General features: G+C 60.0%; 1 protein-coding gene across 2 annotated transcripts; it reads right to left on the minus strand.

Annotated features, from left to right (window-relative positions):
* On the minus strand, positions 1-26,159 carry SOGA1 (suppressor of glucose, autophagy associated 1). 2 transcript variants are annotated; one of them, XM_027646129.1, is made up of 16 exons: positions 25,831-26,159; positions 17,784-18,008; positions 16,117-16,275; positions 13,466-13,528; positions 9,447-10,679; positions 8,357-8,476; positions 8,058-8,183; positions 7,497-7,727; positions 7,218-7,325; positions 6,465-6,632; positions 5,200-5,451; positions 5,032-5,103; positions 4,574-4,644; positions 2,886-4,335; positions 2,649-2,790; positions 1-1,621 (listed from the first exon to the last, which is right to left on the minus strand). In XM_027646129.1, the coding sequence occupies exons 2-16, from the start codon at positions 17,979-17,981 to the stop codon at positions 1,593-1,595; spliced, it is 4,422 nt and encodes a 1,473-aa protein (XP_027501930.1). In that variant the 5' UTR covers positions 17,982-18,008; positions 25,831-26,159; the 3' UTR covers positions 1-1,592. The 2 variants fall into 2 exon arrangements, with proteins under 2 accessions (XP_027501930.1, XP_027501929.1); XM_027646128.1 differs by having other exon boundaries at positions 8,357-8,473; positions 25,831-25,912.
* Between the last annotated feature and the right edge of the window lie 46 nt (positions 26,160-26,205).

Here is a 26,205-nt window from a genome sequence, read left to right on the forward strand (position 1 = left end):
TGTGGGTGAGGGGTTGCAGGACCTTTATTCATCACACAACAAGCAGGCATGATACAGAGGTGCAGGACAGGGTGGGCAGGGAGCCTGTCATCGGAGCACAAGGTGCCCTTCATGCGACCTTGGCATGGGCTGGTGAGAGGAGGCAGGAGGACAGGGCAGGGGCAAGCGTGGCTTTGCCCAAAACACCTCAGGCTTCACCCCAGGTCGGGCACTGGCATGTGGGGAGGACAGGGCAGAGTCCATGCAGGGGCTGGGGTAGAATCAGCCACCTCCACACCTCAAATTTTCCCGACAAATCCCTTGCCAGCCTCGGCTCAGCCCCCCTGGGAAATGCCCAGCACTGCTATTTACAGAGTAAGACAGAACTGACCAATATTACAAATAATTAAAAGGCAGTTGTAAAAATGAGAAACCACATTCCAAAAGTAGAGAAGTCTTTAAAAAAAACAAAAAAACCAACCAAACAAAACCAAACAAAACCAAAACCCCGATTTATCAATGAAAACGCTAAAAACCACCCCGAAAGGACCTATGTACAGCAGGAGATCGCCCGTGGCAGTGCTGTGGGACAGAGACCCGACTGCTCCCTGGCAAGGCAGGGACAGCGCCCGGCCCCGGCTGCTGGTGAGGGTGGGTGGCACCTGCCCTGTGTGTCCCCCACCCGCGTGACGAGGGTCCCTGTGGGGCCAGGAGCAAAAGGCCATCGGTGCTGGGCCTGAGGAGCCCTGGCTGATGCTGGTTTGTGTCTGGAGACACAGGCAGTGAGTGGCCGTCGCGGAGGTGCTGACGGAGGCTGCGACGTGGCAGTGATGCAGCCCTGCTGCTGCTGCTGCTGCGGGCAGAGAGCGGCTGGGCTGGACGGGAGAGGGCAGCAGCCTCGGCAGCACGAGCAGTTTGTAAGTGGAACTGCAGGATGACAATGTGCAGAGGCCCTGGGAGCAGTGTAAACACCCCCAGAGCAATGCACAGAGCCCTTGGAGCAGCGTACAGAGGTCCTGGGGCAGCGTACAAAGCCCTTGGAGCAGCGTACACGGCCCCAGAGCAATGCACAGAGCCCTTGGAGCAGTGTATGGAGCTCCTGGAACAGTGTACAGAGCCCCAGAGCAATGCAGAGCCCTTGAAGCAGCACACAGAGCACCTGGAGCAGTGCCCAGAGCCCTTGGAGCAGTGCATGGAGCCCTTGGAGCAGTGTACAGAGCCCTTGGAGCAGTGTACACAGCCCTAGAGCAATGCACAGAGCCCCAGGATCCACAGGCACCTGCAGGCAGCTCCATCTCGGTGAATCCCTGCCTGGCCCCTGGCAGGCAGCTCGAAAATAGGTCAGGCAGCTGCCTCAGAAATCTCTGCTCTCTCCTGGAGCTGCACAGAAGCACCAACTCTGCTCTGTGTGGGGCTGGGTCGCAGCCCCCCAGCCTCAGGAGCTCTGCACTGCCATGGGGGTTGTGGCTGCTGCCCCCTCCCTCCTCGGGTAAGGCTTTTTCTGGTGGTGACAGAGGGATGTGCAGCGCAGACCACGGGCCACGCTGCAGCCTCCCAACCCACAATCTCTTAATCCAATTGGTGCCTCTCCAATGCAGCTCATTTCGGTATTTTTAAAATGCACTTGGTTTTACATTGCAGGCTGTCCGGAGTTGGCCAGAGCCAGAAGTGGAGGGAAAAAAAACAAACAAACAACAAAACAAGAAAAGAGAAGAAAAAAAAAAAAAAAGAGAAATATGTATATTCAGCACTTGGAGGAGAAATAACTGCAAGTGGCCCCAAGCAAGGAGGTGGGTGCAAGGCAGGGGCACCACAGCCGTGGCCCCTCGGGCGCAGGGGATGTGCACACACACACACACACACAGAGAGGCACACACTGCCTCTCCCCACACTATGCAACCAGCGACCCCATCCCTGCAGCTGGAGGAGCCCCGGGGACCACCAGGACCTTTCCCAGCAGCAAAGGGCCTCAGCAGCACCCCCAGAGCAGAAGGATGGCCAGGGAGGGCCCCCCCCAGCCAGCGCAGCCCGGGTGACCGCAGGGAGCCTCCCTCCCTCCTCCTTCCTGCCCGGGGAAGCACGTGCGGCTGATGCAACCGCCCGCAATCGGGGCCGGCGGGATGAGCTGGAGCCCGGGCAGCGCTGGCAGCACCAGAGCCAGCACCGCGATCGGGGCTGGCAGGATGAGCCGGAGGCCGGGCAGGGCGGGCAGCACCGGAGCCAACACCCTCCGTCTGCAGGGCCACCGCACCTCCAGCCAGCGCTTCCACACGGCCACGCTTCCCCCCAGCCCTCCCTGTCCACACGAGCAGCCTCCCCCGGCTGCTCTCCCCTTCTCAGGGCCCGGCGAGCCCTCGGCATGGCGGGGTCTCAGCTGACATTCCCGGGGCGGTGGGCACCGGTGAGGACCCCCCAGTGCCGGCAGCGGGAGGTGAAGTGACCACCCTGGCCGTGATGTCCCCGCGCCCCCCAGGGCTACCGGCAGCCTCCGGCCCCACATCTGCTTCGTAAGCGTCCCCGCCGGGGCCGAGGGGACGTTTAGGAGACAGATGCGCCCGCGCCGCCTCCGAGAGGGGCCCCCGCGGGCGTCAGCGCGGGCGCTCTTCTGGCAGGACTCTGGATAGCAGGCACTGGATAGCTGCATCCCCCGGCCCCCCGTCCTCACTCACTCGAGGCCCCCGGCTTCTCCTCCGCCCTGGGGGGGTCCGCGGGGTGCAGTTTGCACTTGGAGGGGGAGTGGCGGACGGCGGAGCGGGACGGCCGGGCGAAGCAGGAGGTGAGGGACTGGGAGCTGCAGTCACACGCCGTGTCCTGCAAAAATAGACAGGGCACAGCGGGGTTAGAGGGGCCGGGCACCCCGACCCCCGCCACGGCGGGACACCCCGGGGGGCACCGTGCCTCGTTACCTCGCTGGCTAAGGCCGAGATGAGGTCGGGGTCCCGCAGGGCTGTGTCCTTACTGCCCTGCCCGGGGGACGAGGGCTTGGGGTCCTCGCAGCTGCTCTGCTTGAGGACCTTCTTGTTCAGGACGCGGGAGATGTTTTCAGCTGGGTGGTGGGTGACGGTGCTGGGGTACTCAGCTCTCTTGCTGCCCTCCTCCCCAGCGGCCTCCTTCTTCTCCTGGGGGGTGGTGGGGCTCTGCGCCCGCCCGCAGACGTTCCTGAAGAACTCCTGCACGAGGCCATACTTGGGTGCTTCAGGCTTGGCCCGGCTGCTCTCAGGGCAGCCTGGCTTCCAGATGGACTCGGTGCTGCCCGCGTGCTCCACCACGCTGAACAAGCTGGACAAGCCGTCGTTGATGTTGCTGAGGACAGGGCTGTCGCGGGTGGTGGTGGAGCGGGCCCAGGCGGAGCCGTTCTGCTTGCCCTGGTGCAAGTTCCACAGGCTCCTGTCCTTGGAGGCGTCCAGCTTGGAGGAAGACCTCCTCTGGAGCTTCGGAGAGCCGTATTTTGGGGAGCAGCACGGCCGCTCGATCCTGGAGTGGACCTTATCCAGGGAGGAGGAGATCTGCTTGCTGCGCACAGACACGAGGGAGGAGCTGCGCGGGGACCAGCTCTTGCCGTGCACGCCGGCGCCGCGCGGGAGGTCGGTCTGGAGGCCGACGCTCACCGTCTGGATGGTCTGTGTCCCCACGTGGGCCAGCCCCACCGTCTGGCTGGAGGTGCTTTTCACCTTCCTCTCGAGGGAGCTGGAGCGGATGGCCTGCCGCACGCAGTTGGTGATCTCCTTCATGTCGTCGCTCATGTTGCCCGAGATCTCCAGGTCGTGCAGCGCCGGCGGGAAGCGCGGCACCGGCGGCACCGCGCCCTCCACCGCGCCGCCGTCCAGCAGCTCCCGCTGCTGCTTGGAGAAGTTGCACAGCCACTGGCTGTAGGTGCCCTCGGTGCTGGCCGACTCCTCCGGCTCCTTTGGCTTGGCCATGGTGAACAAGAACCCGGGTTCGATCATGATCTTGCCCTCCTTGTTGTGCACCAGAGGCGCCTCCAGCCGCCGCACCACCGGCGGGCTGTAGTAGATGCGGATCCCGGTCTTGTCGGGCGCCGTGTAGCTCCTCTGTATTTGTTTGTGGGCTGGGTCGTGCCCGGAGAGGCTGCTTGCCCGCGAGTAGTCCCAGGAAGACACACCCAGCTTCTCCTTGGCCAGGCTGTCGGGGGCGGGTTGTTCAATATTCACATATGTACAGTTGGAGGGAGGAACACTGGCGCTGTCCCGGATCCCATTGGGCAGCAGCTGGGTGGCTGAGGATGACTTTTTGCCCCGGGCATGGTCACCCAGCCCTGGCACGGTCTTTCCAGGGAGGTAGGGAGAACAGTCGAGCAAGCTTTCGAACTCTGACATGGAGGAAACCGACTTGGTCCTGTGGGGAGAGGATTGGGATCAAAAGGAGACAGGGCAGCTGGCTGGGGGACAGTTGAAGGCACGCTGCTCCCACCACAATGGGACCTTCTTGGGCACCCAGTTCTACTCCACATGGGGAGCCCTTGGCTTCCAGGACTACCCTGGACTGTGGCTGCATCTCTCCCTGACTGTCAGGGATGTCAAGCCCAGGGGCCTTCTCTGTGCCCTGGAGACCATGCAGGCACCAGCACACTCACCTTTTGAGGTTGGTTCCCTTGGCTTCTGTTTCAGAGATTGTCTCCTTGTCTGTGATTTTCTCATTGAGAGCCTAGGAGGGCACAGGAGAAAGCTCCGGGGTCAGCCAGCACAGGACTAAAGCACAGAGACAGGCTGGAGCATGGGCTGCATCCTGCTCCCCTCCAGCACCACCAGCTTCCCACACACTCCCAGGCCCAGCATCCAATTCCCAGGGTTGCATGAGGCTCTCTGCATCCACACCTATTTTAAATCAGCTTTTTATAACCCCATGGAAGCCTTTGGGGTTCAGCTATGCCCTCCACCCTCTAATTCTCCCCAGTTCCTGGTGCTCCCACTTGCAGCATCATTTGCTGTTTAAGAGGGTGTTAACTGGGGTAAACACAACCTCCCACCTAACCCTTAGCATAGACCTGAGCCCAACAAGCACCCTGAGAGCCCTCCACCTTCTCTTACCCACCTCTTTCCAGTTGCTGCCGTGCTTCTCCATTTCCGAGTGCTTCAATGCCCACGGGTTGGATCCTTTCTGCAACTGGAAAATGTGACAGTTACTCAACAGTTGCAATATGTGACCCTCTGGGCAAGTGGCAGAGGCTGGAGGACACCTTCAGGAGGGGGGACATCATACCTGGTTGAGTTTGTTCTGCAGGTCCTTTGCTTGCTGCTCTGCCTGCTGCTGCTCCTCCTTGAAGCGAGCCAGCAGCTCCACCTTCTCCTGGTTCCAGTTCTTCTCACTGATCTGCAGCTGCTTGGTGAGGTCCATGACGGCGCTGTAGGACTCTGCCAAGAGATGCTGGTGCTCCTCACGCTCCCTCTTCAGTGCCACCTTCCAGTCCGGCAGCGCACGCTCTGCGATCCCTTTGCCTGCCTTTGACTCCAGCTGCAGGGACACATTGGTGGCTGTGGGGGACCCGTGGCTCCAGAGTGGTGCTTGGGCACCTCCAGATGAGGGGCAAGGCTGTGGGCACCCCACTTCCCAGTGCTGGTCCCATGCTGCCAGCTTGGTCAGCAAGCGTGTCCCCAAGGCTGTGTGCTGTGGGCACCATGGCCAGTCCTGGCTTCCAGCCACACTGTGCCAGCTGGCCTGGCAGATGGTCACCCAGTGGGACACAGGCTGAACGTCCTGCCTGCCTGGCTGTGCTCTGCCCACACTCCTCCATGTGGGACCTGGCTCCTGGAGAGGGGCAGCATCGCCTGCAGGGCTGGCAGAGCAGACCCTGAGGATGCTGCTGCCACTGGGGTGCTGCCACCACGGCAGCTCTGCTCTCTTTTGAGGGGGAGTGGGGACTTGGGGACCACTGCTGAGCTCTGCCTGGAGAAATCCTGCCTGGAAAGCACTGGCACCTGCTCTAGGGAGCAGAGCTGACGTACAGCCATGGGCTGCTGCCAACACAGTGTGATGGAGCGGAAACCCCTCATCACTGGGAGGGCAGGGCTGGGGGACCAACGGGACTGACTGCAGGCAGAAGCCCAGGCTGTTCTCTCTCCACCTCCTGCCCCCACCACAGCCATGCATTCCTTTTGCAGCATCCACAGGGATGCAGAGCCCCCACCTGCACTGTAACTCGGGAGAGGAGAGGAGGGCTGTAATGCCATTCTCAGATGCCTGTCCTGGGCAGGGATGCTGAGCCCCTGTCCCATCCCACCCCCCCATACAAACCCAACAGAGGAATAAAGAGCATCCTCTGCTGCTCCACAGTCAGATTTCCATGCCAGCCCCGTTGCTATAGAAACTCGCCTGCCTGAGCGGTTGCTAATTAAGATTCCCACAGTGCCACCCTGCTCCCAGCCCTGCCCAACGGCCAGTGCTTGGCACGGGGCACAGGCAGCCCACCAGCCCCCAACCAGGCAAGGAGGGGGCTCTGCCAGCCCATGGGGTGCCAGGGCTCCCACCTGGGCAATGTGGCACTTGAGCTCGGCACGCTCCATCTCCCAGGCAGCCTTGGCCTTGGTGAACTGCTGCTGCAGCTCGCTGGCCCCGCGCCGCTCCTCCCGCAGCTCCGTGCACAGCTCCTTCAGGGTCACCTTCATGTCGGCCAGAGTCTTGATGCACTCGTTGGGCTGCCGAGGGAGCAGGGGTGAGCACAGGGAGCTGGGACCCAGAGGGTACCCAAGGGGGTGGGACTCCACGGAAGCTGCCCTCTCTGCATCCCAGCCCTGCTCCCAAGGCAGGGACCACCCCTGAGGGTGATGTGTCTGCACTGAGCATCCCCACCCAGCCATGCACCCCAAGAGGAACCACCACCCCACGTCACTTGGCAGCAGCTGTGTCAGCAAGAGCCCACAGCAAACACTCACTGGCACCAGCGGCTCCTCGAGGGCAAAGCAACGTCACCCTGCAGAAATCCCCTCCTCCCTGCCCCAGCCTGAAGTGCTGTGATTCCTGGGGCTCTGCAAGGTTTTCCTCAAGGGCTGAGAGGAGCTGCTCCCAGGTCTCCAGGGTCCTGGTCCCCACACTCCCTCCCTGCACGCTCATGCCCTCAGTGGTGGCCCCATCGCATCCCCATCAAAGCAGGATAATGGAGCTCAGGCCCTGGGCTCCAGTCTGCACGGGATGACCCTCACATATGGCACTGCAAGACCACAGCCACAGCGGGGGCTGATCCTGCCCTGATCCGCCCCTGGGCTTGTGGGGACCCCACTCACTGTGTTGGGGGTCCAGGTGTCCCCAGCACACATCTTGTTGTCTGCCTGTTGCTGCGGGGCGAGCTCCTCCTCCTCCAGCAGCAGGTACAGCTCCTTCATGCTGTTCACCTGTGGGAGACACCACAGCTGGGCTGAGGAGGGGACACACAGCCCACGGCCAGGGGACACCCAAACAGCCCTGGGTGGGACGTGTAGGCACAAGGGACAGCCCTGGGGATGCCCAACAGCGTGTTCCCCCCTCCAAGGCAGCTGAGATGGGAGCCCCTCAGCCCACTGTACCTCCAAAAAGTCCTCGCCCTCACTGTGCACCATCTTGCCCTGGCGCCAGCGCTTGAGGAACCACTTGAGCTTCATGAAGAGCAGAAGGAAGCTCTGCCTGAACTGCTGTGACTCCTGCACCAGCAGATTCTTCTCCTGGCTCCAGAACTTCTGCTCCAGCCGCCTCTGCAGGTTGAGGCTCTGCAGCTCGAACTCCCGCCGCAGCAGCGCTTTCTGGTGGTCCTCCTTCAGCTGTGGAGAGATGTGTGGGCTCCAGGACCTGGTGGTGTCTCCACCCCAGGGTCTGGGCTGAGCCTGGTGTCAGCCCCATATCCCTATTCTGGGGACCTGCAACGCCCTGGCATTGTGCTGGGGACACCAGAGCCATCGAGGCAGCGCCACGGGGGAAGCTCTGCGTGGCTGCACACCCATGTGCGAGAGGAGTGACCTCAGCCTGTGTCCCTTGAAGGTGGGACATGCTGTGTGCGCTCCCAGGTGACACCCAGGTCCCCAGCTGGGTGATTGGGCTGGGGCTGGAGGTGACACAGCCACGGGTGTGGGGACAGGCTGCTGCCTACTCACCTGGCAGATCTTCTGTGAGAAGTTGTCCACCTCGTCCTTCCTCAGCTGCCTCTCCTGCGAGAGCTGCTCCTGCAGCCCCCGCAGGCTCTCGTTGGCCTCTGACAGCACCAGCTGCAGCTCCTTCATCTGCAACAGCCCAGAGAGACCACAGGGATGGTGGGCTGTGTCTGGCTGCACCTCCCCATGTCCCTCCCCAATGGGGCTCTGCAGCTTCCTGGGTCCCCAGCTGTCACCCCTGTCCCACAGCCCTGCCCCAACGGCGCTGGCCCAGGGGACGTGGCTCCCTGCCCGTGTCATACCTCGGTGGCGTAGGAGTCGTTCTCCTCAGGGCGGCAGGTTTTGTAGCTCCGGGGATGTGTGGGGTCCGTGTCCTTGGCGTGGGGGATGCGGAAAGGGTCGGCGTCCCTAAAATCAGGCTGCTGCATGCGTGGGCAAGTTAATGAGAACAAACCAAAAGAGCGGGAAGAAAAAAAAGCCAGAAAACAAAACAATGGGTCTCCGAAACAGTAAAGAACTACAAGACGACAAAAAGGATGAGGAGGAGAAGGAGCTTCATCACCATGGTGGGAGACAATGCAGAAACCAAAAGGAAACACAGGATGAGGAGACACGTGGCCTGGATTGTTTGGGGAAAGGGGAAGAAAGAGAGAAAGAGGGAAAAAATGTGCAAACACCAGTTACGGTGCCATGCGGTGACTGGGGGAGACTGGGACCCGGGACTGGTAGGACCACATGCAGAGAAATAGGACTCTGAACAAGGGAGTGTGCTCCAGAAAAGGGGCTGTGCCCACAGCCCCAACCACCACTGACATCCCTGGTCCCCAGCATGAGCTGGGACCCCTGAGAGGAGGGTGATAGCAGGGCGTGAGCTGCTCTCCACTGCTCCAAAGGTGCTCCTCATTGGATGCAGATTTGCCCTGGAGCCTTTGGTCTCCAAATTACCCTGCTTGGGCATCCCTGGGGGCTGAGGCTTCCTGCAAGCGGGGTCTCCATAATTTGGGCTGCTTTCAGGGGCTACAGGCTGCTCTCCTCCCACCCAGCTCATCCCCAACACGAAAGAGCTTCCAAGCTGGGGATGTTGGGTTGAGCAGCCAAAACATCAGCACCTGAGAGCCCCTGGCCACGGGCAGGGCAGCCTCAGCACAACCAGCCTGTGCTGGGATGTGCCAGGATGCCCACTGCCTCCTGCCCTGGGCACACTCTGTTGGAGCAGAGTCCTACCTTGTCCCCGGTGCCACTGACATGCAGTGAGGTGTTAGTCTGGATTTTGCTCTGGAGAGGCAGGAGGGAGGTTACACTGGGGATCAGGGTTTGCTCCGTTAAAGCAGGAGGAAATGGGGCAGCAAATAAAGCAGCAGCTGCTGTGAGGGATGTGGGAAGAAGCTGTACCTGGAAGTCGGAGGAATGGTCCTTCTGCAACCCCTCTTTGGTGACGTCATGGCTGCTGGGGCTGGAGAAGGGGAAAGAGTCCGTGTGCTCCTTGAGGCCGCCGGTGAGGTGGTCCACCTTCCTCACGAGGCAGCCCAGGTCCTGCTGGAGCACTCCCAGCCGCATGAGGAGCACGTTCATCAGCTTGGCATCGCTGGGGCTCTCACCACCACTGCCCACCGCCTCGCCCAGCAGCACCCCCACGCACTCGTTGTCCAAGCAAGCCTTCAGCCCGGAGGTGAAGCCGTTGGCATCCGAAATTAAGACGTCGATCGCTTTGCTGACGAGCGTCGCCTGGTCCCTGATGCCCAGCAAGGTCTCCAGGTCTTTGGGCTTGAGCACCTTGGTGGGGCCATCAAGCACCTTCCCATTGCCAGGCACCCTGTCCTGCCCGTCGGCCTCGCCGCCGCCCGTGCCGTCCCTCCAGCCGACGGTGGGGACGCACTGTGCCGAGTCTCCGGCCTCGGCGTCAGTCTCCAGCATGGGCCGGGTGGTCTGGCAGGAGGCCAGGTCGCAGCGCTGCAGGTTGGAGAGCAGCACCCGGTTCTCGTACTGCAGCTTCTTCACCTTCCCGCTCAGCTCGCTGATCTGCACCTTGGCCGTGGCCAGCTCCTCCTGCGAGGGCTCGCTGACCACCGAGCAGCTGTCCTCCGACAGCGTCACGTCCAGCTCGTGGTCCGACTTGTACTTGCTCAGCTCGTTCAGCAGGAGTTTGTTCTGGTCCTCCAGCTCCAGCAGCGAGCGCCTCAGCAGCTCGGCCTCCTCCTCCACAAACTGCAGGTGCCGGCGCAGCTCCGCCACCGTGTCCCCTCCATCCCCGCAGCTGGAGACGCCCACCAGGAACCGTGTGTCCTGCCCCGGCAGCTCCCTGTCCCCCTGGCCCTTCATGTCGTCCATCTCCGCCCGCAGCCCGCGGTTCTCCACCTCCAGCTCCACTATCCTCCGGCTGAGGATGTTGGCTTCCTCCTCCACCAGCTTGAGGTGCACCTTCAGCTCGGCTTCGCGGGAATGGGGAGAGTCAGCCAGCTCCTCCACGGAGAGGGAGCTGTCGAGGTCCCCGTACAGGGACCGGTACTTCAGCAGCTCCTCCTTCATCCCGTCGTTCTCCTTGGCCAGCTTGGTCAGCTTCTTGCACATCAGGGCCGACTCCTCCTTGGCAAAATGCAGCTGGCACTTCAGGTCTGCGCTGTCCTCCTGGGGACACAGAGGGTGTGGGTCTTAGAAAGGTGCTCACAGGGGCCGTGGTGGCTCTGACAGAGCCCTGGGGATGTGCCACCCTCCCACCCCAGTCATCCCAGGGAAGCTGCAGCCACTCATGGAGGGGAAAAAGCTTTGAGATCTATCCTGGAGGCTTTCAGGGACAGCACAGAGCCTGGGCAAGGAGACCCATGGCTCTGGCCCCAGGAAGGACATCGAGCCACCAGCAGGGATGCATAGACCAAGCCCAGCCTGATCCACCACAGGGCGGAGGAGAAAAGAAAGCTGTCAAGACTCCACAGGGCAAAATAAAAGTCACCAAGGTTTCCTCCCAAAAGCCAGCAAGCACTGAAACAACTGGCATTGCTGCCACTGCACCGCACCCTCCCCTAGGTTCTACTCCTCCCACTCAGCCCTAAACGCTCCATCACAGAGCAGAGAAGCAGCAGTTTCAGCTGGAAACCTCTCAAAATCCAGCACTTGGCCTCGCTGCCACCACTTTGCCAGGGGACTGAAAACCCAAGCAAAGCCTCAGCATCAGCTCTCTGGTCCCTTCCCAGCCCCTTTGCCTCTCAGGACTGTTTCTCCATGTGTTTGTTTTGTTTTTTTTTATTTAGCAGTTAGGACCTTGGCTATTTGCCCAGACAGACCATTCCTCTGCTCTGGGAAGCTTTTTGGATGGAGGACCAGGATTTCCTGACGTCCAGCTCACAGCTTCCCGTGCCGTGGGGTCACTTGAGTGCTCTGAGCTCTGGTGTGGTGGCTGCCAGGAGGGGACCTGCCTGGTTGTGACCCTCCCCCTGTTGCACCCACTGGAGCTGGGTGGGTGCTGGAGGTGGCCAAGCCCTTTGGCCAGGTGGCTGGTGGCCCTGGTAGCCCTTTTCATAGCTGAACTCATCTCCTTTCCCCTTTTTTGGCTGGCAGAAACAATCTGTCCCCCTCTTTGGATGTTCCAGACCCCAGCTCTCCCAGCCATGCCCGCCCTCACAACCCTAAACCCTGCAGCAGGTATTTACTCTGCAAACTTCCTGGACTGCTCATAACAAGGGTGATGGGAAGGGGGGGATCCCATGAGTTTGGGGTGACATTTTATTCCCCAAATGTCCTGGTGTGACCACAGGAACCACACTACTGCTGTTCTGTGCTCGTGCACAGAGACATGGCTTCGTTAAGGCGCATTAAACTGCATCCCCCTAATTAGCTGTGGAGATTAGGGGAGGGCTGGCGGGCAGCTCTCCCCGCCAGGGCAGACATGACCTCAGTTCCTGTTTTTCCAGGGGAAAAAAAAAAGCAGCAGCCCAGCATGTCCCTCTACCCCTTGGCATCTCCAGAGGGACACACACATCCCCAGGACCCCCTCAAGTGTCCCTGGGGTCTGGGCAGACCTCAGTGTTGAGTCTGTCCCCCACAGCTCCATTTTTGGTGAGTGCTGATGCTCACCCAGCTAGGCCAGGCAGGAAAGGGGCCCAGGAAGCCACTGATGAGTCACAAGCATCTGTGCCCGCAGGGCCACCAGCCCTGCCACTGGAGAGGGAGCAGATGGAGGGGCCACATCCAGGGGTGTTTGCACCCAGGGAAGCCCAGGGTGGGCTCCTTCCTGGAGCATTAGTCCCATCACAGAGCTGGGGCTGCATCCAGCCCTGCATCCCCAGGCTGAGGGGTCTCAGCTCCACAGGGGTGTGGGAAGCAGAAGGGGTTTTACTGCTGCCAAAAGCTGGGGGTTGTTTCCTGCCCCAGGAGGAGACAGAGGAGGGGCTTCAGCCTTGGAAAAGGGGTGATGGAGGGGCCTCCTCAGCTCAGGGCAGAGCCGGCTGTAGGTGCAAAGCCACAGTCTGCTCTCTGGGGAAGTGGGGGAAGGACACTGGGCTGGCCGGAAAAGGGATCTCGAGGATGGAGTTAAAGGGAAATAACAAATGAAACACTGAAGGGGAAAGTCTTTGAGGGCCTGGGGATCCCTGTTCTGCAGCTGTACAGAGTGGGTTGTGCCAGCAAGGACATAGGTCACCCAGAACCCCTGGGGTGCTCGAGGTCCCTGCCATGAGATGCTCTCAGTCAGGAGTAGCTTTACAGCATCTCCTTCCCTGCTCCAGCTTTGGGGGAACAGATCTGCTCCCCAAAATAAACCTTTCATGTCTTTTTGCCTTTGAAAGAGGATTTTTCTTCTTGCCTTTCTATCCCAGCAACAGCAGCTCTGCCTCTCCCAGCCCTGGTAACAGCATTAGCGAGTCACAGTAGCTCAGCCCAACAGCAAGTGACAGCTGAAATCCTGCTGCCACCGGCAAATCCCCCATCCCCTCCTCTGCCCCGGCAACCTGCGAGGGGCAGGGACAGCGTGTGGCCTCCAGCCATCCCCCCTGGGGACCCTCTGCTCTCCCAGACCCCTCCAGGTTCCCGGGCCACTCCCAAGCACAGCTGTTGACAGGCAGGAGGGACCCAGGCTGTGACAGCCACAATCCAAGGGCACGAGCAGCTTTGAAACGTAAAAGCCAAAGTCCTTCAGCTCCTTACACAGGGAAAGGGTTAAAGCCACCGCCTGGCCACTGCTGCTCCATTGATAAATGAGACAAGGGAGCGGCTGAGGACAAAGAGGATGGCCCAGCACATCAATCCCTCCCTTATGCGGGGGCTTTGAGAGGCAGGAAAGCTCTGCAAAGCCCTGCAAGGAGGGGATGGCACTGCCATGCCCAGATTTAGTCCTGGGCTGGGCGTATTCTCCAGCTGGCACCATGACCTGGGTGTTGGTGGGTCACTGTGGCGTGTCCTGGATGCACTGGCACTGATACCTGCACTGATGGCTTCTTCTCTGTCTTCCCAAGGGAGCGAGACCCCCGCTTCTTCAGGGAGTTCTGCAGAGAGCAGAGAGAGCTGTTACCCATGGCAAGTACACAGCACCCCAGTGCAGACAGACAGACAGACTCAGCATGGATGGACATCCACGCCAACTTTTCCAGCTGCTTGTGAACCCCAGGAATACACCCAAGCCCCAGTGGGCTGAGGGAGGCCCTTTGCTTGGAGGGAGCTGGACTGGCGAGCATCACATCATGAGGTTTGGCCAGAAATTCCCCCTGCAGGCAAGCGAGCAGTGAGAGAGCAGGAGTGAGCAGGAAATGAGCCATGGAGAGTGGAGAGGCTGAGTCACAGTCACTGTCAGGGCTGGATGGAGCAGGGAATCCAACCCCCAGGCCAAGGGACAGCTCTCAGGGCATTCCAGTGTGAGAGCAGCAGTTGATGACATTCCCCATCACCTTTTCCCCAAGCAAGGGACATGTCCTGGTCACTCAGCTATGGGGAGGGCTCCTCAGCAGGACAATGCTGACTCTGCTCTCAGGCTCTCTGGGGACACAAGGGACAATGTCCAGGCCAGTGAGGACAGCTGGGAGATGGGGAAGGCAGACAGAGCAATAAGGGAGACCAAAAGTGTGAGAAAAAAGCGGGTGCCCAGAGCACCCTGGGGAGGGGAGCTGGGGGAAAACCTTCAGGAACATCCACACAGCCCCCATGAGCACGATCCATGCAGCTGCCCTGGACCTATTTCCAAGCTGGTGCTGAGGCCCAACAGCCAAAGAAAGCAGCTGTGAAATGTAAGCTGCTGCCTGTGCCAAGGTGCCGGGCTCCAGGCTTTCCTATTAAGGCCACGACCATCACTGGAGCTGCTGGAGCTGCAGAGCCTCTCCCAGGGGCTGGCTGTGCCACGTCGACATCCCTCACCCCCACTGCGCCGGGGACTGGGGCTGGCACAGGACATCAAACAGCCCCAAGCACCCCGGGCACAGCACCCTGGGTCAGATGTCATTGCTCCATCTTGGGAGCATCCCTTGGGGTGGCTGTACCCGAGGGTCTGGTCACAGCCTAGCTCCACGTGGCAGGTTTGGCATGGGGTACCCGGATTGGTCCTACTTTATTCCTGCCCCCCCAGGAGATGCCATGGAGAGGTAGAGCAGAGAGGAAAATGCCTGTGCCTTTGGGGATGATCCCCAGACAATTATCCAATTATGGGAGAAACCTCTTGGAAGGGAGAAATAATCAGCCCCGAGGGGTGAGCCCAGCCCTGTGCAGCCTCTTGGCTTGGCTGCTAACGAGCTCTGCCAGGCTCTGCGCCCTCCAGCAGCAGGGAGGAGGTGGAGGAGGGCTGTTAGCTCACTTTGACTAATGTTTGCCTAATTAGCACTCTGCAATCAGTGAGTAACCCCAACGCCCTTGCTAGCCTGGGGACACTCCATCCGAGCTTGGGGACCATCTCTGAGCTTGTACCAGCCAGCAGCATCCCCCCTGGGCTCAGGCAGCTGCAGAGAGGGGCTGTATCCTGTCCTGTCCCACAGCTCTTCAGCCAGGGCAATGCAGCAGCTGCCTCTCGGAGCCCCCCACACACTGACCACGCTACCATTTTCTCTGCCTGTTTTCCAGGCGCGGGAGTGCTCCCTCCCAGCTCCCACCGCTGCCATTTGTTATTCAGCCCGCGCTCCCGGCTGCAGGGAAACCCATTTCATGGCTGTCAGTGCAGCCTGCACAGCCCAGGGACGAGACACCCCGTGCGGGGGACACTGCTCCGTGTCACCAGCGGGAGGATGGCTGAGAGGGGACGGGTGTGACCACGGCCGGGTCCTGCAGCTCCTTCCCAGGAGCTGGCCGCAGAGATCCCAAGCCGTGTGCAGGAAGCACGGTGGGGGAAGCGAGAGCTTTCCCTTCCCTGTGTCTCCTCCCCCACACTGCCCTGATGGCTCAGCCAGCGGTGCTTCCCGAGGCCCCCCGGGGACCAAAGGCATCCCGGGCAAGTAAGGAAGTGGGTTACAAGTGCTGCAATGGATCACAAGCCCATGCTGTCACCAGGATGCCTTTCCTATCACCAAGGATAACATCCTGCCAGGAGCTGGTCCCAAATGCGGCACAGAGCGTCCTGGACCTGTGCATATGGGTACATGTGTGGCTGCCAGAGGGGGTTGTGCACCCACCCAGCTCTGCAGCACCACCAGGACACCTTCAGGACACTGCTGGGACACCACTGGGACACGGCTGCCACGCACCCCACGGCTCAGCCCAGTCTGAACCAGCAGCATGTGGTCAGGATACATCCAGCACCGGGCACTGTGCCAGGGACACACAGACCCCAAACATCATGCTGGGTTTTGCCCACTGGGAGTTGGGCACGGCCCAGGTGGCCAGGCTGAGCAAGTGGCTGAGGACATATAAAATGTCTCTAGCACAGGGAGGGAAGTCCTGCAGCCCCCCCAGATGGGGCAGAGCCAGCCCGTGCCCGCAGGGTGGGATGAATCCTGCCGAGGGCAGGCACTGCTCAAGTTTCACAAGCATCTGCAGCAGGGTTTGGGTTTCAGTGACTCAAGCAGGGTTGGGGGATCCCACGATTCAGGGCCAGGACACCTGCTACGAGCAGAGCCTTGGGGACTCCTCCTGGGGCCCCCTCTCGTGTCCCCCTCACCTCTCGGAGCTTGTCCATCTCGTTCTGCACCACCTGCTTGGCCAGCTCGGTCTCGATGAGCCGCTGGCGCAGGTCCTCGTTCTCCTCCTCCAGCCTGATCCTCTTCTTCTCCACCACCTCCAGCTCATTGTGGAGCCGCACAGAGACGTCCTTGGCCACCTGGGGACACAACAGGGGTCTCATCAGACTGCCACACTGTGCAGGGGGCTGGGACTGCAGCTCTTGGGCACCTCCAATACTCATGCAGAGAACGTCAGGCTGTTACTGAGATCCTCTGGAGCAGACACTGATGGGTGACACCCTGACTCCTGTGTGTGCCCCCTTGACCACGTGCTGACTGCTATTCCCCCTTTGCAGCTGCAAGGCTGCCTCGTGCCCCCATCCCCTGGCCAACCTGCCTTCTCCATCTCTAATCCAATGCTGTCATTGCCTTTTTCTACCTTTTTCCCACACCATGAGGCTGGAAAAGCCCCCAGACAGTTGGAAAATCTGATGGGAAGCATCAGAACAGGCAGCCTCTCACTGCGGGCAGCAGCTGTCCTGGTCAGGAGAAAGGCGAGCTGCTGCATCACATTACAGAAAAACCAGCAGCTGCCCCGAGGTGAAGGGTGCCTACATCCACCTCAGAGCCTCCCCTCTCTCCAGATCCCTGCCCCTGCCATAAAGGGAGCTTAATAGCACAAAACATTCACTCTTGCATCCATAGGAAGGGAAAAATTGTCCCCAGTGCCCGTGTTCCCCTGCACAGCCCAGGACACCAGCGCTGAGGAGGAAGCAGCAATCCCCTCTGTAGGGCTGGGGGGGCTCAGGCCATGGGGTCAGGCTCCTGTTCCCCCAAGGATGGGTTGTGCTTTCTTTCCCATAAAGGGAGAAGCTGGAGGAGGCGTTTTTGGCAGCAGCAGCCCAAGCTGGGGGCTGATGGGAGGTTTGGGGAGGGGATCAGGGCCCCAGCAGGGATGGGCAGCACAAGGCGAGTTCACAGCCCTACACTTGTGGCACCAGGACCGGCTGTTTTCTGCTCAAAAAACAAAGTTAGTCCTCGAGCTGCTGCCCATCCATGCAGAGCTGTCTCCGACGGGCACTGCACCCCCCTCCTGGCAGCAGCTGTGTCAGCAAGAGCCCTCAGCAAACACTCACCGGCACCAGCGGCTCCTCGAGGGCAAAGCAACGTCACCCTGCAGAAATCCCCTCCTCCCTGCCCCAGCCTGGAGTGCTGTGATTCCTGGGGCTCTGCAAGGTTTCCCCACGGGCTGAGAGGAGCTGCTCCCAGGTCTCCAGGGTCCTGGTCCCCACACTCCCTCCCTGCACACTCATGCCCTCAGTGGTGGCCCCATCGCATCCCCATCAAAGCAGGATAAGGGAGCTCCAGTCTGTACGGGATAAACCTCACATACGGCACTGAGACCCCCATCCTTGGGCCGTGCTGGCCATCTCCACCCCAAGATGTCCTCAGACCTGGAGTCTGAGTGCAGTCGAAGCACTGCTCCCACTTCTCACATCACCACTGCTCGTGGGGAATCGTGACGTCCCCATCGACGGCCTCACAAACAGCACAGCCCCACAGAGCTCCCCACACCCCGACATCCCCCGCCACCTCCATGGCCACAACTCATCAAGAACCACTGTGGGGGCCCTGCCTGGGTGGGGATGTCCCCTGCCAGGCTCACCTTGACGTCCTGCTCGAGGCTGTGGATGAGCTCTCCGTCCACCTGGCCGGTCTGTGCCACGCGCAGGCTGCGGCGCTCGGCCTTGCGCAGCCGGTACTGCAGGATGCGGCACGTCTTGCTGGCCTGGTCCAGCTGCTGCCGGAGCTCCTGCAGCTGGTACACGTCCTCCTCCATGTAGACATCCCTCATCTCCAGCATCTCGGCGCGCAGCTCCTCGATCTCATCCTGTGGGGAGACGTGTGTTAGAGGGGGCAGACCTGTGGGACACCTCGCCACTGTGGCTCCCCTGCCCTCCTCCGCCCCACGAGCCATTTTCACAGACCTTCAACTCCTTGGGTCAAGCCCAGTTCTGGCAGGAAAAGGGCTCAGAGCCAGCTGGGCACCATCACCCACAGGCGAGCCAGACACCCATTGGGGGGAAACAGTCAACATGAGCGCCTGAGAATATTTGTGGTAAAAGAAAGAGGAAGGTGGGGGAGGGAGAGGAGCTGCAGGAGCAGCTCAGGCAGCAGCCACGGGGAGAAAAATTAGGTTATCTTTGGAAAAGATGTGTCAGGGAGACAAGGGAGGGAAGGAGGAGACGGCAGGCGAGGACAGGGGAGGCAATGCAGGGACATGAACGAGATGCCACCAGCGAGGGAAACCAGAGCTTGCCCCTTGTTTTGCCACCAAGCAGCAGTCAATGGGCTGGGTGCCCACTTCCACCCCTTCCCAGTCCCATCAGCTCTCCCAGGGATGAACCTCTCCCAGACCAGCACAGCCTCTGGCATGAAGCCTTTGCATCACTGTCACAGCAGGGCTAGGGGTTGCTGGCACCAGTGCCAACCCAAAGCATCCTCCAGGGCTGGAATCCCCAGTGCCACTCCCTCATCCAGCACAGGGCTGTGGCCACTGGGAATGCTCAAGGACTCTCCCATATGGATCCACAGAGGCTGCACTGCCCAAAGCTCCTTTCATGTAGCCATGAACGTAGATTCAACCCAAATCCTCCAAGCAAATGCTCCAGCCATCACACTGGCTGTTCTCCTCCTCGACAAGAGCCAGTGAACCCAGCACGCTCCTGGGAAGGGATCAAGCACCTGCATTCCTGCCAAAAACCCCACCACTAAACACCACCCATTTCTGCCAAACACAACTGCCACTTGAGAAGTGAGGGGCTCACGCTGCCACCCTGCACCATGGCATGGCCAGGGGAGGGACACGAGGATCCAGCACAGCCCTGATTCACCCTGGGCAGAGGGGGACAGGACCCCCCTGCTCCCCTCACTGCCCATGACTGTGTCCTAGAGCCTGAGACCACAGCTCTGTGCCGACTCTGCCAGGCGCTGGCACCGTGGCTGCCGCGCTCACCCGGCCCAGACAAAGCCCCAGCTGCAAGAACTCCCCAAAAGGCAGAGCCGAGCCCAGGGAGGGGGGTGGCAGCTGCAGGGACAAGTCACAGTCACTCACTGTTGGCTTTAAACACTTTGTGACAAAGAAGGAACGTCAATTAGACAATCCCGGATTATCTCCTGGCCTGGGCTGGCAGAGCTCAGTGGCACCATGGCCACCAGTGTCCAGCCACCCTCCACTGCTCTGCTGCTTGCTGGGGGGTCTTGAGAACAACAGCAGAGCAGAAACAGCCCTGAGGCTCTGAGATGGGCTGCAGGAGGTCCCAGGGACAGCCAGCCAGGCTGTTCCAGGGACAGCCAGAGACTGCCCCGTGAAAGGGCATCACTGCAGACATGTTTTGGAAACCCACCCGGACACCTGAAATCCCCCCGGAATTCAGGTGTGAAATCCCCCAGGGACAAACCACATGTGCTGGCAGACAGCCCTGTGATGGCTGTGACACACCCTGGGGTGACAAACTCGATGGGAACCCACCCCCACGGCAGTGCCACAGCCTGGGGACACCAGCAAAACCCCCACCAGCCAAACCAGCCCAGGGAGCTGGTTTGTGGCATCTATTCCTTGGGAGCTTTCACAGGACAAAAAGCATTATGGATTGCAGGTGAGCAGGCGCAGTGCAACGGGTGGTGGAAAACAGCCTCTCGTCACCAAAGTCAGGAGAATCGTGGCTTGAATACAATTCCAATCCCACTCCAGCACGGACCATTCCCGCTCCCGTTTGCTATGCGGCTTCCCCAGGCAGCAGCTGAGCAGGGCAGGGAGCAGGGACCTTGGAAAAAACCCAAGCAAACCTTGCATTTGCTTGGAAGGAAGCCTGGGCTTGCCCTGCTAAGAGCTCCTGCTTGTTTATGCCTCGGGTTGTAGCAACCGTTATTTTAGGGGGAGGCCGTGTCCAGCGTGATCCACAATCCACAGCCTGGGCAAAGCCTGGAGGCACAGCCTTGAGCTGCTCCTTCACTGCCTGCTTCCCTGTGGAGTGGGGCTGGGGGCTTTTGAAGCAGGGCTGGCACTGGGGGGGCTGGGAAAGAGGTGCTTCCCTTCACTCCAGCTGCAGGAATTTACCTGCATCCTATAATGCCAATAAACCCTTGGAGTGGCCACAGCTCGGCAGCCCCAGCTTGCCCCAAGGAAAGAAGCCACGCCATTAAGCTATAGTAAAGGGATTAGGATTGGGGAGTGGAAAAATGCCAGCTAGCTGGAGGAGACCTTAGGAGGGCAGAGCTGACCTCCTTCACAGCCAGGCCATGGCAAAAGAGCAGCCCTGTGGGGTCTGGAGGCAGCACAGGGGGCTCCTCATGGATTAAGGAGTCTGTGACAGCCACTGAGCCTCACCCTGTGCATCTGCACATCTTCCAGAGCTGATGCCCAACTCAGCAAAAAATCCATTTGAATTAAGGTGAGAGCAGAGCCAGGGGAAGGGAGGAACCCCACAGAAACACCACAAATTCAGGGGGTGGCACTGTGAGCGTGGTGCACCGTAAGCAATGCTAAATGAAGTGTGAAATGGAGACGAGGTGGGCAACACTGAGGAGGAGATAAATGACTTCTCTCCAACACAGCTGCTGTGCTCGGCCACTTGTCCCATAAACAACAGGGTGCCCACCCCTGTGTGCAGTCACAACCTCCAAACACTCCTGGGGTGTTCATGCCCTCCAATCTCCAGGATTACCACTGCTGCATCCTGCTCGTCCTGTCTCTGCAGCAGCAAAGATTTCACGGTGTTTTTACACCAGAAATCACCTGTCTTGGAAAAGACACTGGGACTGTGCAGTCCAGGGAGACTCATTTGAATGCCCAAAGGACTGTGTGCAGAAGCAAACAGCCCATTTTGTGTCTGCAGGAGCCAGGTTACCCTCGATGGAGGAGCTCAAGAGACAACCTTCCTTCAACCTCCTCTGCACAAACCTCGGAGACAACTGTCTCTCCCTAGGGAGGTTATTAAGGAAACTAAGAAGTGGAAAGGTGGGATGCAAACTGCCTGGTTCCAGTTCAGGAAAAAGGAACCATGCATTTTCAGAGCAGGAGGAGGTAACAGCCGCGTCCACACATCCACTTGCAGGACAGCAGCTCTTCCTGGAAGGGCAAGACCTGGAAAGGGCTGAGCTTTAGGGTGATGGCTCTGGGCAGCAGCCGGGCAGAAGGGGGGCCAGTGGGGACAGCAGAGCACGCCTCAGAATGCAGACCAGACCCATCAAAGGTTGCAGAAGAAGAGTTAAACCTTTGGATCTCCTGCCCAGGGGTTAGCACTGAACCTGCTGGCTTCAGTGAGTGCAAGAATGCAGTGAGCTCAGAGCAGAGCAGGGCACTCCGTGCAATGCCGGCAGCTCCTCAGCAGGACCCGCTATCTCTGGGAAGCAGAAAGCAGCCAGGGATACAAAACAGGATCATGCAAATGCCGCCGTGGCTGGCTCTGGAGCCGCTGCCAGCACACACACCCTCACTTTGGCAGCCCCAGGCTCTGGGGCACAGCCAAGCAGCAGCCGCCTGGCCGTGGGGGACGGGCAGCGCTTTGGGGGGCACAGCCCTGCCTGCATCCTCCACCAGCACCCCTAAACCTCCGTGCGGGATGTAGAGGAGGAGAAAGGCTGGAAGCTGCCTGGATGTTTTGCAGTGATGCCTTTGTGCAAATCTCAGGGTCCTGCTGGCAGCGGCTGCGCCTGCGGCTCCCTCCCCTCGTGCAAAGACAGGGATTACCGTGCAGGAGCAACAAGCACCGGCTTCCTCCGAGATTACAGGACAAAAGCAGCAGCTTTCAATTAACTCTGAGCGCCCGTCAGGCAGGAGAGGGAATTATGCTAGAATTTGATAGGGAGAAAATAAAATCAGAGGGGTTCTTAAAGGAAACTGCCCAGGGTGCTCGGGCATGTCCCTTTCTAGCCAGGGGTTCCCAGCAAATGCAGCTCAGCCTGAGCCGTGCCGGGGTGCAGTGGGTGGAAGGATGGGCAAGGCACACCCATATCACACAAAAGGGTTTTTTTAGGTGCATTAACAGCAGCTCTAGCCCAGCTCTGACAGCAAACACCAGCCATCCTTCCCTCCACGTCATGCTGGATGGAGCTCAGTGCAGCAGCCTGTGCACTGATCCCTGTCCCTGGCCAGCACACCAGCTCCCACTCAGCACTGGGAGTGAGGGAAAAATCAACATTTCTCGGCTTTACACCTGCCCCCATAAATTCACAGCAAACAGCTGGGGGCTCTCTGCAGCCCAACCCCATGTCGAGCACCATCCAAAAAGGCAAGAGGCTGCAAAGACCTTTCCATGGCAAAGCCATGTGCCCTGGCTCTGCAGGTAGTTACTGGGATCTCTGGGAATTGTCCCTGTCCCCGTGGCTGGGTAAAATCTGAGCAGCAGCAGAGCAGGGCCCCAGTGCCAACCAGGCTGCCCAGACACAGCCCCCAGTGCCCCTTCGGGATGCTCTCAGAGAGCCCTCGCTGGTGGTATGTGCTGGTCCCTGACTGCCTTGGGGAAAACAAGGCACCCACTCACTCTGCATGTTTCTCCTAGAGCTGGGAAATGCCTGCAAACCCCGAGGGATGTGGGATGACTCAGGGCAGGGAGCAGGAGGGGGACAAGCAGCAGGAAGGCACAGGCAGGGCTGTGCTCCCAGCATTATATGGCTCTTGCCTAAACCCCTTCCCGCAGAGAGGAGAGGAAAGGGTTTGCAGGCATCCCCTCCCCTCGCTCCAAACCCTCTCCATGCCCACTCTTTGTCTGCCTGTCCCTCCGCAGCTGCTGCCGTATCACATCTCACATTTTCCAGCCCGCTGAGCAGGGCTGGGAGCTGCTCTCCAGCACACGGCTCAGCGACAGCGAGACGGGGCAAGGACACCCAAGACACCTCCTCCCTCACCAGGCTGCCAACCTGCACGTGAGGAACGGCCCCTTTTTGGGAAAACACTTGGAATAACCCATTTAGGGAGGGTTACAGCAGGTGCACCACCCTGGGAGTGGGGATAAGAGGAGGCACTGGCCCGCCTGGTACTCGAAGGGCGGAAGGAGGGAGGCAGAGCCTTGCACAGATCTGGGCTGCAAAGAGAAATGGGTGAAGTGTGTTTAAACATGTACATTTTATTATGTCAGCCGAGGAAAGATGGGACGTGATCTGGCACTGCTGGAGCTCTGCTGGGAAGCTCCCAAACCCAGTGTGCAGCACATGGGCGTAGTAGTGCCACACACGTCTGGCTCACGCCAGAACGTCACCAAAACCCTCCCACCCCCAAAAATCCTCATCTCGCTTTCAATACGCACTAGGTTTTAGCTGGCTCTGGTGAATACATTAAAAAAAAAATATTCATTTGCAGCTACTTGAGTGAGTCCTAGAAAATAAGTCACCTTGGATAAGCCTGATTCATCCACACCCGAGGAGAAGGGAGCTGCGTGGCAAGGCAGGCAATGCCAACGCTTGGGTTAGGGCTTTATTTTTCCCCTAAGTCCTCAAATCCCTGAATTTTTAGCACAGACAGCACAAGCCAGCACTCTGCTGCAGCCCAGCCCAGCTTTCTGCTCCTTGCTGGAGAAACTAGGCAAACCTTCCAGCATTTTTTGGAGCACAAGGGGAGTGTGCTCTGGGCTCCTGCCCAGCTGAAGCGAGGGTACCACCCCAGTCTTCTGCTTGAGCGTCAGGAGAAGCAAGCTCCAACACGGAAACAGGGATATAAGCAGGATGCACATGCCAGGGAGGAGACACACATGCTGACAGAGAAGGGAGGATGCCACCAGCATCCCCACGGTCAGTCTTGGTGCACACCTCCAGCAGCTCTCCACTTTCCCACTGCTCCTGGCCAGGGGATTTGAGCTGCCACTCCTCATGGCAGGTAAAACACACCCCACATGCCTGCAGCTTGCCAGGAAGGAGATCCTGTGGAAATGGAGGAAGCAATCGCTCTGTCCACAGGAATGGCAGTGCTCGCACGCATGTTCTTGGAAACTGAGGGGCCTCATCTGTATTTTTCCAACTCCCAGTAAATCAAAGCCCTTAAGCTGTTGCTGCTAATTCTGGCAGGAGTTGGGACACCAGCTGTGAACTGAGGCTTTGCTAACGGACAAAGGGCCTGATTGACCATCTTCGAGCATGTCACCAGTGCCCAGCTCCCACCTCGGGGCTGCAGTCCCGACACATTTACAAAAGTGGGCACCAGCAGATGAGAGCTGGCCTGACTTCCAACCTGTGGCATCCGAAGAGCAGCCAGGGACACCTGGTACCCATCCCTGAGCCCTGCAGCATGTGACTGCACAACCATCTCACCCACAGCTCCACCTTGAAGGAGAGCAGAGGGTTCAAAACGCCTGCAGCCCTCCGGGACGTGGCACCCAGTGGGTGCTGGTGCCCACCGTGGAGCAGGCAGCGTGTGCCAAGTGCATCAAGCCAATGTGTGACCAGAGGCAGAATGGCTCCGTGCCCCTGTCCCCTCACAGCATGTCTGCCCTGCACCCATGAACCAGGCAGGCACTCTGCACGCCTGGAAAAAGGCCCCAGGGAGCACAGGAACCAGCGGGAAGAAGAGAGCTGGAAAATCTCCTGAGGGTCTGGCAGCATCAGCGGGCAGGGAGAGCAGCAGGGAGCATCCTACCCTGTGCCAGGCTGGGCTATGCCCAGCTGCACAAGGTCAGTTTATGCCATATTGTGTCCCAGGATAGCAAACCAGGCTGAGCCAAACTGTGCCATGCTGAGCTGCACCTTACTAAGCTGTGCCAGCCCAGGCTGTGCTGAGCCTCACCATGCTGAGCTAGGGCCATACTAGGCTTGGCCATGCTACACCCATCTGTGCTGTGCCAGGGCAAGCCATGCCCAGCTGGGTAATGCCAGGCTGAGCTGGCCCACGCTGTGCCAGTGCCTGCCCTGTGCCAAGCCATGCCATGGTACACTGAGCCAAGCAGTGCCAGCCATGCCACACCACACTGGACCATGCCCAGCTGGGCCATGCTGTGCCACAGCCATAGAGCTCTGCCCTATGTCCAGTGGGGCCATGCCAGGCTTAGTTAAGCTGGGCTCTACATCCAGTCATGCCACACTGTGCAAAGATGAGCCAAGCCAGGCCCAGCCACAACGTGCCAGGTCATCCCTGGCTGTGCCATACCAGTGATGCCATGCTGGGCTGAGCCATGCCAAGCCTTGCACCCAGCCATGGTGTGCTAGTCTGCCCAACAAAGTCAGGCCAGGCTGTGCTTGGTGATGTCATGCCAGGCTAAGCCAGGGCACCCTGGGCTGAGACAAACTGTTCCCTGTGCCCAGCCATGCCCTGGGGTGCCCTGCACCACACTGTACCTAAGGATGCTGTGTCACACTGAGCTACACTTTGGGATGCTGTGCTGTGCCATGCCATGCCATTCCCAGGGATGCTGTGCCATGTTGAGCCATGCAGTGCCATGCCATGCCATTCCCAGGGATGCTGTGCCATGCTATTGCCCAGAGGTGCTGTGCCATGCCGAGCCGTGCACAGGGATGCCACACCACCACACCATGCCATGCTATGCCCAAGGATTCTGTGCCATGCTGAGCCGTGCCCTCAGATGCCCTACAAAGCTCTAGGACGTTTAACCACGCTACAGAGAGCGATGCTGACCCTGGCTGACCCATGCCACGTTTTGCCACAGTACTGCCCGGGGATACCACGGCACACCGAGCCGTGCCCGGGGACGTCCCGCCGTGCCCACCTTGAGATAGTCGTTCTCGGAGCGCAGGTCCTCCAGCTCGCGGAGCAGCCCGTCGGTGCCGGCGTCGAGTAGCTCCTCGGTGAGGTCGGAGAAGGCGAGCGAGGTGCTGAGCTGCAGGCGGCTGCTGGCCACGGAGGCGACCGAGGGCTCCTCGGGCAGCGGCGACGCCTCCCCGGCCGAGGGCGGCGGCGGCGGGGCGCTGCCGGGGGACTCGCCATCGCTGCCGCTCAGCCCCAGCTCCAGCGAGAGCAGCTTCGCCTCCTCCGAGGCGCTGCAGTCCGACACCTCCGAGCTGCTGTCGGTCAGCCCGGAGCTCGGCCCGGGCGCCGGCACCGAGCCGGGCACCGACGCCGTTCTCCGCGCCCCGGGGGCCGC

Source organism: Corapipo altera, unplaced genomic scaffold (genome assembly GCF_003945725.1).
Source record: "Corapipo altera isolate COAL_440 unplaced genomic scaffold, ASM394572v1 64, whole genome shotgun sequence".
In the NCBI taxonomy this organism is placed as follows: domain Eukaryota; kingdom Metazoa; phylum Chordata; class Aves; order Passeriformes; family Pipridae; genus Corapipo; species Corapipo altera.